This window comes from Chelonia mydas, chromosome 2 (genome assembly GCF_015237465.2).
Source record: "Chelonia mydas isolate rCheMyd1 chromosome 2, rCheMyd1.pri.v2, whole genome shotgun sequence".
Classification (NCBI taxonomy): Eukaryota; Metazoa; Chordata; order Testudines; family Cheloniidae; genus Chelonia; species Chelonia mydas.
The window spans coordinates 222,017,442-222,033,767 of NC_057850.1; the positions used below are offsets into that span (position 1 = coordinate 222,017,442).

General features: G+C 42.4%; 1 protein-coding gene across 1 annotated transcript in view; it reads right to left on the reverse strand.

Annotated features, from left to right (window-relative positions):
- The window catches only part of CUBN (cubilin), a 212,734-nt gene that overhangs the window by 41,773 nt on the left and 154,635 nt on the right, over nt 1-16,326 (reverse strand). The window contains exons 51-56 of the mRNA XM_027820946.3: nt 14,645-14,794; nt 13,105-13,226; nt 10,758-10,983; nt 9,048-9,235; nt 2,998-3,160; nt 1,075-1,224 (exon numbers count right to left, since the gene is read on the reverse strand). Of these exons, the coding sequence (XP_027676747.3) occupies nt 1,075-1,224; nt 2,998-3,160; nt 9,048-9,235; nt 10,758-10,983; nt 13,105-13,226; nt 14,645-14,794 (999 nt within the window). The remainder of the gene's footprint in view (nt 1-1,074; nt 1,225-2,997; nt 3,161-9,047; nt 9,236-10,757; nt 10,984-13,104; nt 13,227-14,644; nt 14,795-16,326) is intronic.

Consider the following 16,326-nt stretch of genomic DNA (forward strand, 5'->3'; position numbering starts at 1 on the left):
CTGAATATTTCACTGGGGAAAAAAAACTAATATAATCAAAGATGTGGAAATGGGCAGCATTTGGTTTTAATGTTTCAATTTTTTTCAGAAGGACCAAGATTTGTTTTTACTACAGGTAATCCTTTAAATGTTTGTTTGCTTCTATTTTGATGAGCTCTTCCTCTAATTCACAAAGTATTAGGTTATATTTGAACTGGAGATGAGCAAACTATTTTAGACAAAAACCACAGCGGAACCAAATCTTTGCCCCACGGTCAAATTTTAAAAAGAGCACAATTTTTGCTGAGGTCCAAAATAACTCCAAAACATTCTTTACAAGCAAAATTTGTTCACCTCTTAACTTCACAGTTTCAGCCAAAAGCAGAAGTACATTAGAAACCACCCTATATAACAGCTTGCTTGCATATCTCCTTGTTCAAATGACTCCCCATGATCCAAATCCAGGTCATCTCAAAGTATGAGGTCTGAGTATGCCATTTGCACAATCAGGGTTCTACTGTACTGTGACAAGACTTCTGGGCTGAAATCCTGCGAGGCAATGGGAGTTTTGCCATTGAATTCTCACCTGGCTAAATTCTGAAGAGACAATATTGCTAATAAATAAATAATAGCACCACTTTCAACTTCCATAGCGCCTTTCACCTGAAGATCACAAAACATTTTACAAACATTAATTAGCTGTGACTATATTCTTGCACAATAAGTGTAATTATATCCATTTTACAGATGTGGGAAATTGAGGCCCACAAAAATTAAGTGTCATGACTTGGCCAAGGTCACACAGCCAGTGGCAAAACTAGGAACAAAACCCAAAATTCCTGATTGCCATTTTCATATTCTAACCACTAATTCTTACCAGATTTCCAGCTTCAGATAAGCTTCCACTATTTTGGACATTTTTTCTGAACTGCACCAAACCTCCAAAGCAATCAAGTTTGCCAGTAAATAGTTTGCAAAATGGGGTCCTGAATTTAAATAATTATTTTTCAATATGGGAGACTCATTATACCCTTCTCCGAATAGCATGACAGTCTGTATAACACACTGGAGATATTTTAAAAAGCAAGTACTTACATTGCAAATGGAAAGTCTCAAACTGTAGGATGACAAATGATTGAGGTCCCCCATCTATGATATAGTTGCAATTCAAGTTGTTGTCATACTGGCTGGGGTAGTTAGGGGAGACAATGCGACCTGCAGGGCCAGTGAAATTTACTCCACATCCTGCAAATAAGAATAACCATAGTTAAAATCTATGTAGCAACATAATGTTTAGTTTCTATTTTCTAAGACTGTGCCTTGCCCTAGTATGAGTTGGTCGAGGAGCAGGTGTAAGGATTTTTCTGTCCTCCCAATCCTTTTGGGTGCTGGTGAGATGGCCAGGTGCTACAGTAGTCCCTGTACAGGAGTAATAATACTGCAGTCCCAATGGGAAGCACAAGAACTATTCCTGCCTAGTGCCCCTGGGATTACAAGATACCTGAAGCGGGACAGGAGTGAGACAGGATCATTGCCCACCTGTGTCCCCCTCAACCTGCACTGAACAGCAAAGCTGATGAGGCATGGAGAGTGGAGCATGATGTACCATCCTGAGTGCCTGGGAGCACCCTAACTCTTACATAAGGGTTTTCATCAGTAGATTCCAAAGCTTTACCAAGGTCAGTATCATTAGCTCTATTTTATAGATGGGGAAACTGAGGCACGTAGCAACAAAGTGGTTGCCCAAAGTCAGCCAGCAGGCTACAGGCGGAGCCAGCAATAGAACCCAGGTCCCCTGAGTCCCAGTCCTGTGCTAATGGAGTGGGTACCAGTAATTTCTTCGAGCTCCAAAAGCCTTCCTAACCTGATGCGTCTCTTCTGGCTGCAGGCATGTGAAAATTAACAGACTTAAAATTAAAGGGCTGTTTGCAGCCTATGGTTGATGCAAATGAACATTCATATGCTGGTACCAAATTATGAACACTCATGTACAAGATGGGAAAAGGTGGGCCGTTGCCTTCACTCAGAGTTTTGCCACTGACTCTAATGGGAGCAGGATCTGGCCCTAAGTCAACTGTATGGCAATAACTGACACCATAAAATGTACCTGATGCAGATCAGTTCTGATGTTATAAGCACAAAAATCTATTACGATTGTGGATTCTTTTACATTTTGGCTCAGTGTTGTTATAATCGCTTTAACACACATTTTCCTGCTGAATTTAATCTGACTCAAGTGGAGGGAAACTTGTTCATAGAGGGGTTGCTTTGGCAGCACACCAGAAAAATTAATCTGTTTTTATCAAGACAATACCTCCTACACTTCCAGTTGGTTTTACCCTACTGAAGACTCTGCTTTTCTAAAGGAAAAGGAGAGGATGGATCAATAATGCCATTTAAGCCAGTGGGAAAAGCAACAGTAAAACCAAGGAAGGAACTGAAAGAAGTTCCCTCCTGAGAGTAGTTCATATGCAGAGCATGGAATAAATTACTAAGGGTAGCAACACAAGCTGTTCTATATTTAGACAAAGGAGTTAAAAAATCTTGTGAAGAAAAGAAATACAAAGGGGTTCCTTCCCCAAGGATTCTAGAATGCTATCTTCCAAATAGCTTGTTTAAAGCTATGTTGACCCCCTCATTTAGGCCCTCATTCAGCAATTTTCTTAAGCATCTGCCTAACTTCAAGCATATGACTCCATTGACTCGTGACTTGCTTAGGCGCATGTTAGAATCATAGAATATCAGGGTTGGAAGGGACCTCAGGAGGTCATTAGTCCAACCCCCTGCTCAAAGCAGGACCAATCCCCAATTTTTGCCCCAGATCCCAAATGGCCCCCTCAAGGATTGAACTCACAAGTCTGGGTTTAGCAGGCCAATGCTCAAACCACTGAACTATCCCTCCCCCATGTTTCAGATCTTTGCTAAGCTAAGGCCTTGAAATAGTGTAGGTAACAATGTTTATAGCTAATCCAAAGTGGACTCACTTATAGTGGCGTCCTGGCTTTAAATGTCACTTACTGCTTATGAAAGATGCAGAGAAGCCACACCCAGGGGTATCCTGAGATTGGAACACTGTAGTTATCACATTGCTGGGAGCAACAATAGACCCAGGAGCTGTACTTCCACATCCTGTGGCCAGCAAAGCTTCTGCTTCTTCTTCATCATTATTTCCTCTCAGTACCTAACACATCCAGGATGGGGATGAGTTAGTATTTTCAAACTCCATGCAGTTAGTGTGAATGTATTACGGTGAATTACATTTTACCTGTCCCTCAAGGAAGTTACAAATATACAAGTATCTTCCACATTACCTAAAAAGCATTAGGATGTGATGCAGTGTTCCCTCTAATTTTTTACATCCGTGTGTGGAATAAATTTTGTTGTGTGCGCCAATATGGAGGTGATGTGTGGCGGGGGTGGGGCTGAGGGGCTCGGAGTGTGGGAGGGGGCTCAGGGCTGGGGCAGAGGGTTGGGGTGTGGGGGTGAGGGCTCTGGCTGGGAGTGAAGGCTCTGGGGTGGGGCTGGGAATGAGGGGTTTGGGGTTCAGTAGGGGGCTCAGGGCTGAGGGAGAGGGTTGAGGTGCAGGGGGCTGAAGGCTCTGGCTGTGGGTGCGGGCTTGGGGGTGGGGCCGGGGACGAGGGGCTTGGGGTGCAGGCGTCTGAGGGTAGAGAGGACTTCCCCCCACATTGCAGCTCAGGGCCAGGTGAGAGGTACCTATCCGTATCCACGGCAGCTCTGGTGCGGCTGGGCTGGGTCCGGGGAGGGGCTCCTCTTCCCACCTGCACAGCCCTTGATAGCCTGCTTTGCGGCCATGTGGCCATGCCCCTTAGAGGGAATTTAGGATGTGAGCCAATTTAGCGGAAACCCAGGATACAAAACATTTCACACGCAATAATTCTTACTTTTATTTTATCTTTGCCAATTGAAGTATAAATGTATACACTATTAACACCCGTGTTTACAATAAATGACTGAATGTACTCTCTCTGCCAATAAGTGTAGACAAGTATTTAGGTGAAGATGCTAGAGTAATATATAGGCTCCAATTCAGCAGCTTCAGATAATTAATATTCTGACCCTTCAAACCAAAAATAAATTTGTTCTCCTATTACATTGTATTCATTTGTTTAATGACATGTTCAAGTTATACAGGAAGTTAAAGTAATGTAATACATGGCATGCATGATATAAGAAAAAGAAATATTAAGGATTAGTATAGTATCTTCTATGAAATACTAAGCATACCAGTAAACAATTATAAGTCATACTTGATGGGGACCACATCCTGAAAGAAATGCTTCTCATACCCCCTCTTCTAGCCTTCACACAACCCCCAACCTCACCAAGTTCATCATCAGAAGCAAGCTCCCCACAGACCAAGACACACCAACTCAAAGTGGCACCAGGCCCTGCCAGAACAAGAGATACAAAATCTGCAGACATATCTCCACTGCTACGATGATCAATACCCTTCACCAACACAGCTTTCAAGATACATGGGTCCTACACATGCCTATCATAACATGTGGTGTGTATCAGCCTGTACACTAAATGCCTCAACAACAATTATGTGGGTGAAGTGTGACAATCACTACACTCAAATGAACTCACACAGAAAAATGATAAGACAAAGACACCATATCACCTGTGGGCAAACACTGTTCACAAAACAATCACTCTATATCTGACTTCTTAGTCTTTGTCCTCAAAGGAAACTGCACAATACTTTCAAAGGATGACACTGGGAGCTTAAATTCATAACTTTGCTAGACACTAAAAATCATGAACTCAATAAAGACCCCAGATTTATGGCTCACTATAACAATCTATAACCCACTAACCTTCCTTTGTCCTAAGACTGCAGAGGTGTTCACTGCCCAATTCACTCTGATTGATCTCTTTGCCAAGTGTGTTACCTCCTTACACTTAACAATCTGTTCCACCTTGTGTTAACCTGTGGGAGTACCTTTCCCACACCTGAAGAAGAGCTCTGTGTAAACTCGAAAGCTTATCTCTCACCAACGGAAGTTGGTTCAATAAAAGATATTACCTAATCCACCTTGTCTCTCCAATATCCTGGGCCCAACATGGCTACAAGAACACTGCAAACAAGCATATGAGTAGTAATTTTAAGGCTAGTTAGGGCCACAATTCAGGAAAATCACATGCATGCTTAATTTTAAGCAGGTAAATCCAACCCTAATCAGGTAAGCACTCAAGCAATTACTTAACTTTAAGCACATGCTTAAATCCCATTTAAGTGAATGTGATTTAAGCATATTTGTAAAACCAGACACATGCTTAAAGCTTGAAGTTAAGCAAGTGCTTTAGTTCTTTGCTGAACCATAGAAGTGTAAAACTGGAAGGGACTTCAATAGGTCATTTAGTCCAGTCCCCTGAACTCAAGGCAGCACTAAGTAAAAACTAGACCATTCCTGACAGGTGTTTGTCTAACCTGCTCTTAAAAACCTCCAGTGACAGAGATTCCACAGGTTTCAGGGTCGTAGCTGTGTTAGTCTGTATCAGCAAAATAAACTATTTCCCCATGCTATTTTTTCCCCCTACGTTACTCACACCTTCCTGTCAACTGAAATGGGCCATCCTGATTATCACTACAAAAGTTTTTTTTTCTCCTGCTGATAGTAGCCCACTTTAATTGATTGGTCTCATTACAGTTGGTATGGCAACACCCATTTCTTCATGTTCTCTGTGTATATATATCTTCCTACTGTATTTTCCACTGCATGCATCCGATGAAGTGGGTTTTAGCCACAAAAGCTTATGCCCAAATAAATTTGTTAGAAATTCCACAAGCTCCCTAGGCAATTTGTTCCAGTGCTTAATTACCCTGACTGTTAGGAATTTTTTCCTAATATCCAACCTAAAGCTCCCTTACTGCAATTTAAGCCCATTGCTCCTTGTACTATCCTCAGAGGTTAAGGAGAACAATTTTTCACACTCCTCCACATAACAACCTTTTGCGTACTTGAAAATTGTTATCACGTTCCCCCTTAGTCTTCTCTTCTCCAGACTAAACAAATTTTTTTCAATCTTTCCTCAAAGGTCATGTTTTCTAGACCATTAGTCATTTTTTGTTGCTATTCTCTGGACTTTCTCCAATTTGTTTACATCTTTCCTGAAATGTGGTGCCCAGAACTGGACACAGTACTCTAGTTGAGGCCTAATCAGAGCGGAGTTGAGTGGAAGAATTACTTCTCATGTCTTGCTTACAACACTCCTGCTAATACATCCCAGGGGTGAAAGTAAGTCTAGGGACTTACTGGTACGGGGCTGGGCTGGGGCCGGCTCTGGCCCCCGGAAGGGGCGGGGCTTCGGGTGGAAGGGGCGGGGTTGGGGGAGGTCAGAGCGAGCCCCAGCCCACCGTGTACCAGCAAGTGCCTCCTTACCCCTCTCCGGGGTAACAGCAGCAGCCAGAGGCTCTGGCAGCAGTTTAAAGGGCCCTGGGCAGTAGCAACATCTGGAGCCCTGGGCCCTTTAAATCGTCCCTGGAGCCCCACCGCCGCTTCCCCAGGGCTCTGGCAGCAGAGCTCCGGGGACGGGGCTCCGGCCGCCCCTACCACCCTGGGCCCTTTAAATCGTCCTGGAGCCTGGCAGAGCCCTGGGGAAGTGGCGGCGGGGCTCTGGGGACGATTTAAAAGGCCCAGGGCTCGGCCGCCGCTACCGCTCCAGGCCCTTTAAATTGCTGCCCCAGCTCCGCCGCCGCTACCCTTTAAATTGCTACTCTGGCAGCAATTTAAAGGGCCGGGGGCTCCAGCCGCTGCTGGGAGCCTCAGGCCCTTTAAATTGCGCCTGCGGAAGCCGATCCCCCCCTGTACAGCACACCGGCTCTTGCTGGTACATCGTACCGGGGCGTACCGGCTTACTTTCACCTCTGATACATCCCCCAATGATGCTTGCTTTTTTTGCAACAATGTTACACTATTCACTTATATTAAGCTTGTGATCCGCTATAACCCCTATATCCTTTCCACAGTTTCCTTCCTAGGCAGTCATTTCCCATTTTGTATATGTGCAATTGATTGTTCCTTGCTAAGTGGAGTACTTTGCATTTGTGGTTACTGAATTTCACTCTATTTACTTCAGTACCTTCCCAAGGATATTAACCAAATGTTGTTTGCTTATACGAGAAAATATTAACTTCCTATTTCAAATGTAATGTGTTGAAATCCCTTAAGGTTTCTGATTCAGTAACATGCCTGATTTTTTTCCAGTCCATGTGGTTACAGGATTTTTCCTTACCACTCGTCTAGTAAAAAAATAAGGATAATAAAGAATATTTGATTAAGACTTTCATATGTTAGAAGTCAAGACAGAACAAGAAGAGATCAGCCACATACAACTCTGATGGCTATGTAAACAGACTTCCCACACAAACACTTAGGCATGTGAATAATGGTATTCACGTGCCTAGGTGTTTGCAACATTGAGCCCTTGAATGCATAGGCAACATGTAGGGGGGCAGGCAGGGTCAAGTGTCCCCCCAGACTGGTCTGCCAAGGGGAGTGAGAGAGGCTCTGCCCTTCTCCCGCTGTGCCTGCCCCTTGCACGCTTGGCCCTTTTCCCGGGCAGGGAGCGGAAGGGGCAGGACCAGCCACTTCTCACACCAGCCGCTTAGGGTTGCTGCTCTGTGCAGTGCGGTGGTTGCCTGAGAGAGAGCCTGGCTGGGAAGGTGATGGCGGGACGTCACCAGCCCAGGCCACCAGGGACAAGGGCCGAGCAAGCTGGAGTCCCTTCTTCCCCGTGGCATGTTTCCGGGTTGCTTGGCCCCTGTCCCCGACAGTTGGGCCCAGGCAGGGGGGAAGCCCACCACCTTCCCAGCCTGGCTCTTGCTGGCAGTCGCTGTGCTGCACAGAGCAGTGACCCAGAGCAGGCAGCTTCAGCTGGGTGAGAAGCAGATCCCTTTGGTTCCCTGCCCGGGCCCAGCTGCCAGGGAGAGCGGCCAAACATGCTGAGGGGAGCTACAGTGGGAGAAGGACAGAGTTCCCCTTCCCCAGCAGGTAACATTGGACAGGGGGAGCATGGCGGCCCCGGGCTGGATGCACGGTGCGGGGGTCGCTGGGCAGAGGAGACATGGGGCAGTCATGTATCCTCCTCTTTAGATTGTGTTCCCCTCCCCCTCCCCCAACTCCCCTGGTATGGGGAGGCATGAATCGTCCATGCTTACATGATTAGTATAAACAGTGCACATCCAGGCCAAGATTTTGAAAAGTGATTATAATTTGGAGTGCCTTGATTTTTGGGTGCCCAATTTGGGATACATTGATTGTCAGAGGATGGGTCCTCAGCACTTTCTGACAACCAGGTCCCTTGATGGGCTGGGCACCCGAAATCTTTGTTCACTTGGTCTCAGGGGCTAACTTGGCCATTCAAATAGTTTTGTCCATGCCACGAAAGCTTTTCATACAACAATACTCAGGATAGTCATCCAGGTCAGGTTGGCCATTTTTAATCAACAGACTCCTCCATTGGGCAGCAATAATACTTGCTGTTTATGAAACAAAACTTTATTTGTGGCATATTTACTGCTGTGGTTCAGTGGGGCAGAACACAAAATTGCAATTTTGGCTTTAAAAAATTAATGTCTTTTAGGTCTTCTCAGCCATTGGCTGTAGAGCTGCTCAAGTCATCCTACATGATGTCAAATTATGCTTGCCCTTTATTACAAGTGGGAGTATTGTGGCTCTGGAGAGAATGAGTACAAAAACATGGAACATCTGCCAAATGCCTGAGAAAAAATTAAACAAAGAATTCAAAGCATGTCCCACTCTGCTCTAATGCCTTCAAAACAAGTTGCTCTAAGCTGCCATTGAAAGAAATATAAGTGAGAATTAAGACAACCTTGACATCTTACACAGAGTTATATTTATAAATAAAGTATCAGTTGTGAGTCTCTACTAGTATGTTGTTGTGGGAACCATAACTTTGAATTGCCAGGGTTTTGTGCATTTAAAATGTCAATCATACCATTGTATGAATGTAGTTCTTAGTAATTAATACTAAACACTGAAAACTGTCAAACCACAGATCTCCTACCAGTGCTCTCTTACCTTCACATAACTGCTCTGGCACACTCCGTTACTATCAGGGATCTGGAAGTTGTTATCAAAGCTCATCTCCAAGTGTTTGCTCTTGTGAGTAATGATTGTCCACGTGCATCTGATGTTCATGGGGAAATTTTGAGGCCAATGGGGAGATTTGATTGTACCATTATCTGAATGAATGATTCCACCACATCCTAGAAAAATAGAAATAGATAAGAGAGCTGGTCAAAATGTTTCAGGTGTTGATGGTCTCACAGCATTCAGCTGGGCCTGAAGATTGTGAGTGGCTGCTCCCATAGGTGCTTCCTGTGCCTATGGCTGCAGAAGCAAGAAAGAAAAGACCCATCATTATTCACCCCCATTGCTATTCTTGCTACCAAAGAAGAAGTACTACCTGCTGGTGGGGGTGGATATGCTCAGGAGAGAGCTCTTTTTTCACTGCATTGTTCCTTTCTCCTCCCCTCATGTCCTTTGCTTCCCTATTCATCTAACTCACCTCTGTTCCAGCTGTAAGTAGCCAGGAAGTAAAACTGACCACTGCTCACACATGGAACACAGAAGTGAGAAGATCTAATCGGTACCGTAACAAGGCCACTGCAAGCCTCCTCCAGTCCATCATCTTTTCACAGCCATTCAAACCAGTCCTAGAGGTGAAACCTCATCCCGTTACCAGATCCCTCAAAGCCTTTTCCTTTACAAAACTTAAACAGCACAGCTGTACTTGTGAATCCTACTCAACTGCATCTGTTCACCTGTGGCAAAATTCTGATTTCCCATCCCTTCCACCCCACCCCATCCCTCTGACTTTAGTGGGATTGCAGGAGGAGTTAAATCAGCACAGAATTTTGCTCAGCATGTTTACAAATAAATGCTAAGTGATTCGTTTATAAAGAAGAATAGTCGTGGTTCTAGGGAAGCTCACATTCTTATATGTGTTCACATAATTTGAAACATATCTTTTGCTTCCAATAATTTATTAAAGCTATAGGTTCAAAATAATTTCAGAAACTGTAGTAAAGAGAAGAGACAGAGCAATCTAAAACTTTATAACATTCTACTTTTGTCTCCTTGAGTAGACTGAAGTGCACTAACAAACTGTTAGTGTGCATCAACAGTGTCTTCACAGACAGCGCTAGTGGCAGCCTAGTGCAGGGTAAATTCACACCCAAACTTGCCGCGACTTTAATGTTCATGGAGACAAGCCCTAATTTTCATTGAAAGTCAGTGGTTTTTAGGCTCGTATGTCAGTTAGGAGCTTTTGAAAACTTTACCTCATATCTCTCGTTTGATCCTGATTTTATTCTGGTTCCATGACTGTAACTTTATTGTTTAATATTTAAACCAAAAGATTGTGAAATGAATATTGTCACAGAAAGGAACTGTCTTGCAATCTCTGACATTAGACACTACTACAGTGAGTAAAATGAACAAGATCCCCTTTCATACAGGATGTCAGCAATCAAAAAGTAGGATATGAATCCAAATTTGATATCAGTTTGTAAGGTCAGAGTTAATGTTTTAACACTTAGCCATTTCAGTGCAGACTCATCTTAGTTAGGTAGCAACATTTTATAGACTATTTTTTGTGTTCTCCAGCACAATTTTATTTAAAGAGGTTGAGAAGTAAATGCTTTGCATCTATGGATGAAGAGTGCTATGCAAGTGCTAAGTATTATTATGTGTATACAAATGAGACAGTGATTATTTTGCTCTTACCTAAAGATTCTGCGGTCCATGTTGCATAAAATCCACCTCCTTGCACTGAATGGTCTGAGTTAAAGATCACCACTAGCTTGTTGGAACCTGACTGAATGGTCCCAGGAGATGTAGTTCCACAATACTGTCCGATTATAGGAGAACCAGGAGAGCCACCATTCAGAATAGTGACGGAGTCCCAGCGACAGTTTGAGTGCATTTCAACATCAAAGGCTGTAAAAGTAAGCTATAGACAAACAAGAATGACATAAGAATGGCCATACTGGGACAGACCAATAGTCCATCTAGCCCAGTATCCTGTCTTCTGACAGTGGCTAGTGCCAGATGCTTCAGAGGGAATGAACAGAAAATAAACACTCAGAACCTGAAACCAGCTGTAGTTGCAAGATGCACCAGAACAGATCTATCCAGGTTCTCTAACAGTTCCAGCACAATGATTTGACAGAGTGATAACATGCTAAACTGTTTGACAACTTGACTCTAGTACTTTGTTGTTGGTATTCAGCTGGAGTTTCTATATCTTAATCATAATGATCGTAATTAAGAGATAGGAGAAAAAGGACAGATCTAGAATTGAAGTCAATGGGACTTAAGAATGTGCTTAAAACATGCTTAAGTGTTTTCCTGAAAAGGGATGAACTTAAGCACATGCTGAATTGCTTTCCTGAATCAGGGCCTGAGACAATGAAATCTTAGTTTCGCTTCAGCTGTGATAAAATATTAACCAGTTATTTAAAAAAATAGGAAAAAAAGTCCATGCTCTCCACCTTTTTCTTTTTGGTCACAATAATAAACAATTAGTGAAAATGACTCTTTTCTTTTAAACCTGAGAGAAGCTGCTGCAAGACTATCAAATGAGAACAAACACCATGAAACTGGATGTGTCAGACAGGAAGAATGTGGGCTGTGAGCTGCTGATCCCACTGTGGGGTGCATGGGGTGATATGCACATAGGTGGGATTCTCAGCTCAGAGATTTCAAACAGCTGATCACACAGGCTCGCAGATTTATTAGAGCTGTTCTTCATTATTGATCTGCACTGATGAGTACCTGGCCCTCTACCAATGTGGTATTATTGTCAGGGATCTGTATGGAAGAGTTTAGCAAAAAACTATGTAATTATCCCTCTAGTTAATTTCCCCAAAAATTCAGCTTGAGGCAAAGAGCAAGCATGGAAAATTTCAGTCCAAACAGTTAGTATTTGGAAAATATAAGAACTGAAAATGGTGGTTTATACTGGATAGTGCTGGGAAACCTTCATGACAAGTGTCACTACCAGCTCCACTTATAATAAAACCTTATTTTCAGCTGATTAGGAATAGTACTAATTTAAATAAATGCATTGATTAAATACAGATTTGTTGACCTCAGATGCCCTCATATCCCCTAAAACACTGTAAATACCTGTACAGTGACAGATAGAGTGCAGCTTAGATAGATAGAGTACAGGGTGAGTCTGCTGAGCATGCAGTTAGAAGACATGTCTTTTAACACATAAACTATGAAAGCTGGATCTGGGAATCACTGAATGGCAATAAAGTGCAGAACGTTGGTTCACAATGCTGTTTTCAGAGCAGCACTTTAAGGCTCAGGGAGGGACTCTGCCCCCTGACTGAACCCTACATGTCACTGGCTGGATCTCTTATCCCAGGGGTCAGGAGAATTCTACAGTGGAAGCACAGCATAGGGTTGCAGTCTAAGGGACCCTAAGCTGGTCCTCTCACAAGCCTTCATGCCGGGGCATGAGGGTGAGGGTCATAATGTAGAGTGCTACAGGGATTCTTGGCTGTTCCAAAGCAGCCCATTGGTAGTTCTTGGGAGGGAAGCTGCTGGAAATTAGGGCAGAACCTGGCTGTTGTGGCCAGAGCTGGCCACAATCTTAGGGACACAAAAGTGACTTAAAGTCCCACTCTTCTACAGGGTTGCACTTTCTGTTCTGTGCCTCCTGGAGGTGGAGCACAGACTTTCAGCCTCAGACTTGTCCTTCTGAAGGCAGAGGCTTATCACTATACATCTGGTTAAAGCACCTACTCTAGTTGCTTATGTGTACACAGTAGATCATTTATATTATGGGAGGAAGAGTGAGTGATGTGTGATGTCTATCGGAGGACAAGAACCATTAGATTAACTTCCTCAACTTTTTAAAAAATATACTATGATCTACAGAAGCAGGTTGTTTTCTCTCTATTGCATATATTCCTTAGATATTGTTGATGGTGACATTTTCATTCTTTAATACTTCCCATTTTTCAGACTTTTAAACCATTTAAAAATCTCTTTTCCTACAGACTTGAAGTACATTAAGTGCATTCAGTCTTTTCTATAGCATGCGTTTGGTGTTACTCACAGTAATAGTTTGACCTTGCGGGGCTTCCAACAACCAAGAACAATGATTTAAATTGTTGTAAGGATGTGGGTAGTTAGGACTTGAGATAACCCCACTTTCAGCAGTCTGTATACCACCACAAGCTGCAATAAAAAATACAGTTTTAGGATATTTGAGAAACAGCATGCTCTGAACAAACAACTGCAATATTGGTAATATTTCAAGCTGAAAAACTATTTAAATTGAATTCAGATGGGTGATGATAATCAACCTGGTTTAGAAAATTCAAGCTTTAGAAACATTTTGGGAGTGTAGTATATAAGAAGCTTCAGTGAACTTGAAACTTCACATTTATTTCAATACTTAATAAAGCCCTATAAAAGCTTTGGAAATTGATACTTAAAACCAGTTAATGTAGTGTGGGTCCAGATAAATATCCAGAGTCAAGGGTAGTATAAAATCCCTCCTTTACGTGTAAGGGGTTAAGAAGCTCAAATAACCTGGTTGGCATCTGACCAAAAGAATCAATAAGGGAAGAAGATCCTTTCAAATCGGGGGGGGGGGGGTTGTTTGTGCTCTCTTTGTTGTTCTCTCTCACACAGAGAGGGACCAGGGCAGGAAAAAAACCCATCTCCTAAAACCTTACCTGAAATAAGCATCTAAGATTACAAAAATTATAAGTAATAGCAAGGAAATGCATTAGATTACCTTTTGTTTTAGCTTGTGAATTTTCCCTATACTAAGAGGGAGGTTTATTCCTGTTTTTTTGTAACTTTGAAGTTGAGCCTAGAGGGGAATCCTCTGTGTTTTAAATCTTATTACCCTGTAAAATTACCTTCCATCCTGATTTTACAGAGGTGCTTCTTTTACTTTTTTCTTTATAATAAAGTTCTTCTTTTAAGAACCTGATTGGTTTTTAGTGACCTAAAACCCCAAGGGTCTGGTCTGTGCTCACTTGGTTAACCTATTGGTTGGTATATTATTCTCAAGCCTCCCCAGGAAAGGGGGTGAAGGGGCTTGGGGGGATATTTTGGGGAAATAGGAACTCCAAGTGGTCCTTTTCCTGAATCTTTGTCTAACTCACTTGGTGGTGGCAGCAATACCGTTCAAGGACAAGGAAAGGACTTGTGCCTTGGGTAAGTTTTTACCTAAGCTGGTAGAAATAAGCTTAGGGGGTCTTTCATGCGGGTCCCCACATCTATACCCCAGAGTTCAGAGTGGGGAGGAACCCCCACCATGTCATGTTGTTTGATGAATCTCCAACTTTGTGGCGTTATCAGTTAAATCTCTATTTGCAAGAGTCTCCATGTGTTCTGAGCGTTGTCCTGCCCCTCACTAGCACTTCAAAACACTCAAATGCAGTTCAAGGAACAGAGAGAAGGCAGAGGACAGTGTGTGTGAAAGCTCAGCCGATAATGTGTGTTTAGCTTGAATAGAAACTCAACGAGCACTCTGCTGTGGGCCTGTTCGAGGGCAGACCTCATTCCAATGTGATCAGCATGACTAGCAGCATTTACTGGACTTGCCACAGTCAGGGAAAATAGTTTGTCATAGAACTTACCTTCAAATCTGTAACTGGCATAGAATCCTCTATCTTCCACATGCTCATCACTTCTAAAGTGCACCCAGATCTGAGGAGCTGCTATGACTAGTGGCACTGAAGGTGGTGCCTGGCCGCAGAGTCTGGATATCAGCTCTCCATCAGCATCCCCTGAGTAAAAACACATGCCAATTTGCCAATTTTACAGGTAACTCAATCAATCCTAAAATATCTATAGTACATTAAATTAATTTGTGTGAAACAAATGGGAGAGAAGGGGGGAGAAACAGCATAAAGGGTGTTTTTTTTTGTATTTTAACACACACAAAAGGATATAGTACACATTAAAGGAAGATTAATTATTCTATATGTATAACTTTTTGCAGCACTTTAGAGTGGCATTTGGACCACTCAAGCCAGGGAACAATTATAGATGCTGTAGTATTTATCCTTTTGAAGTGAATTGAACTGAAAGAGCAGATTCTATGGCTTGCTCTGTTAATCATTTTAGTTTTTTCCTCTACCCTTTTGATGCTTATGTCTAGTCTGACCAATGGAACCTGAGAGTGCTCACTCACAGACTTGTCCATAGCATTGCAAAGTCATATGGCTAGAAGGATGGCAAAGGATGGACTAGCTAACCTATTTACAGTTATGTCCCTTGATTCTTCTATTCATGGAATGCCTGTTAAATTCAATGGGAATTTTCAGTTTAGATGATAAGATCTGTCTAGTTTCAGAAATGTATGAGTGTCCCTCATTTATAAACAGTCACTCCTAGATCAACACAAGGTACCACCAAAGATATCTGCAGCACTCCTCTTCAAAACACTGTGTAAAATTATGCAACATTTGCTCTGTTAGCTGAAGACTTCTCCATAGAACAAAGAATGACATTGGTAGACATATTTGTTGTAACATTTAATCATCTGCATATGTTTCTACAAACTTTTATTCCATCTTTGCTGCTTTGAGTTGTATTTTATTTTTAGTGTTATACAGATAAATGCTCTTAACGAGAGAGAGGGAGAAGAGTGAGGCACTTTATAGTGGTGTTTGTCAGAATGTCCAAGTACTATCTTCCTAAATCTGCTTCTCTAACAATATTGGCCTATGGATTTATGGCTTTATTCATAAGCAACTCATGGACTACAAAAGGAGAGGCAGCCTGGTCCAGCACTGATGGCACAGGAGTAGGAGTTGAAACATCTCAGTTCTATTCCAGGCCCTACCATTGGTACTTGGTATGACTTGGACCAAGTCACTCAATCTCTCTATGTAATACAGGGATAATGACACTTAGCCAACTTTGTAAAGTGCCTTGAGATCGGTGGATGAAAAGTGATGTATAATAAACTGACATTTAATGTAAGTTACTCAGAAAACCTGTGCAACCTGTCTTTTCCAGTATTATACATTCAAATATATATATTAATCTACATAGCTTTCTTGACACCAGCTATCTATTTGAACGTGACTCAAACTGAAAAAAGGTGTAGATCGAATAATAAAGTCCCAGATCTGCCACAGAAAAGCAAAGAATGCCTATTCAAAAAATTGGATGTGAAATGAGACTAATGAAATATTCTCATGTAGCTGATCATTTAAAACAATATTAAACTTCACCCAGGAAGCTTGAAATGAAATATTTGTTTTACTTATTTGTAGTAAACACATTTTCCTGCGAGTATTAAGTAACATAT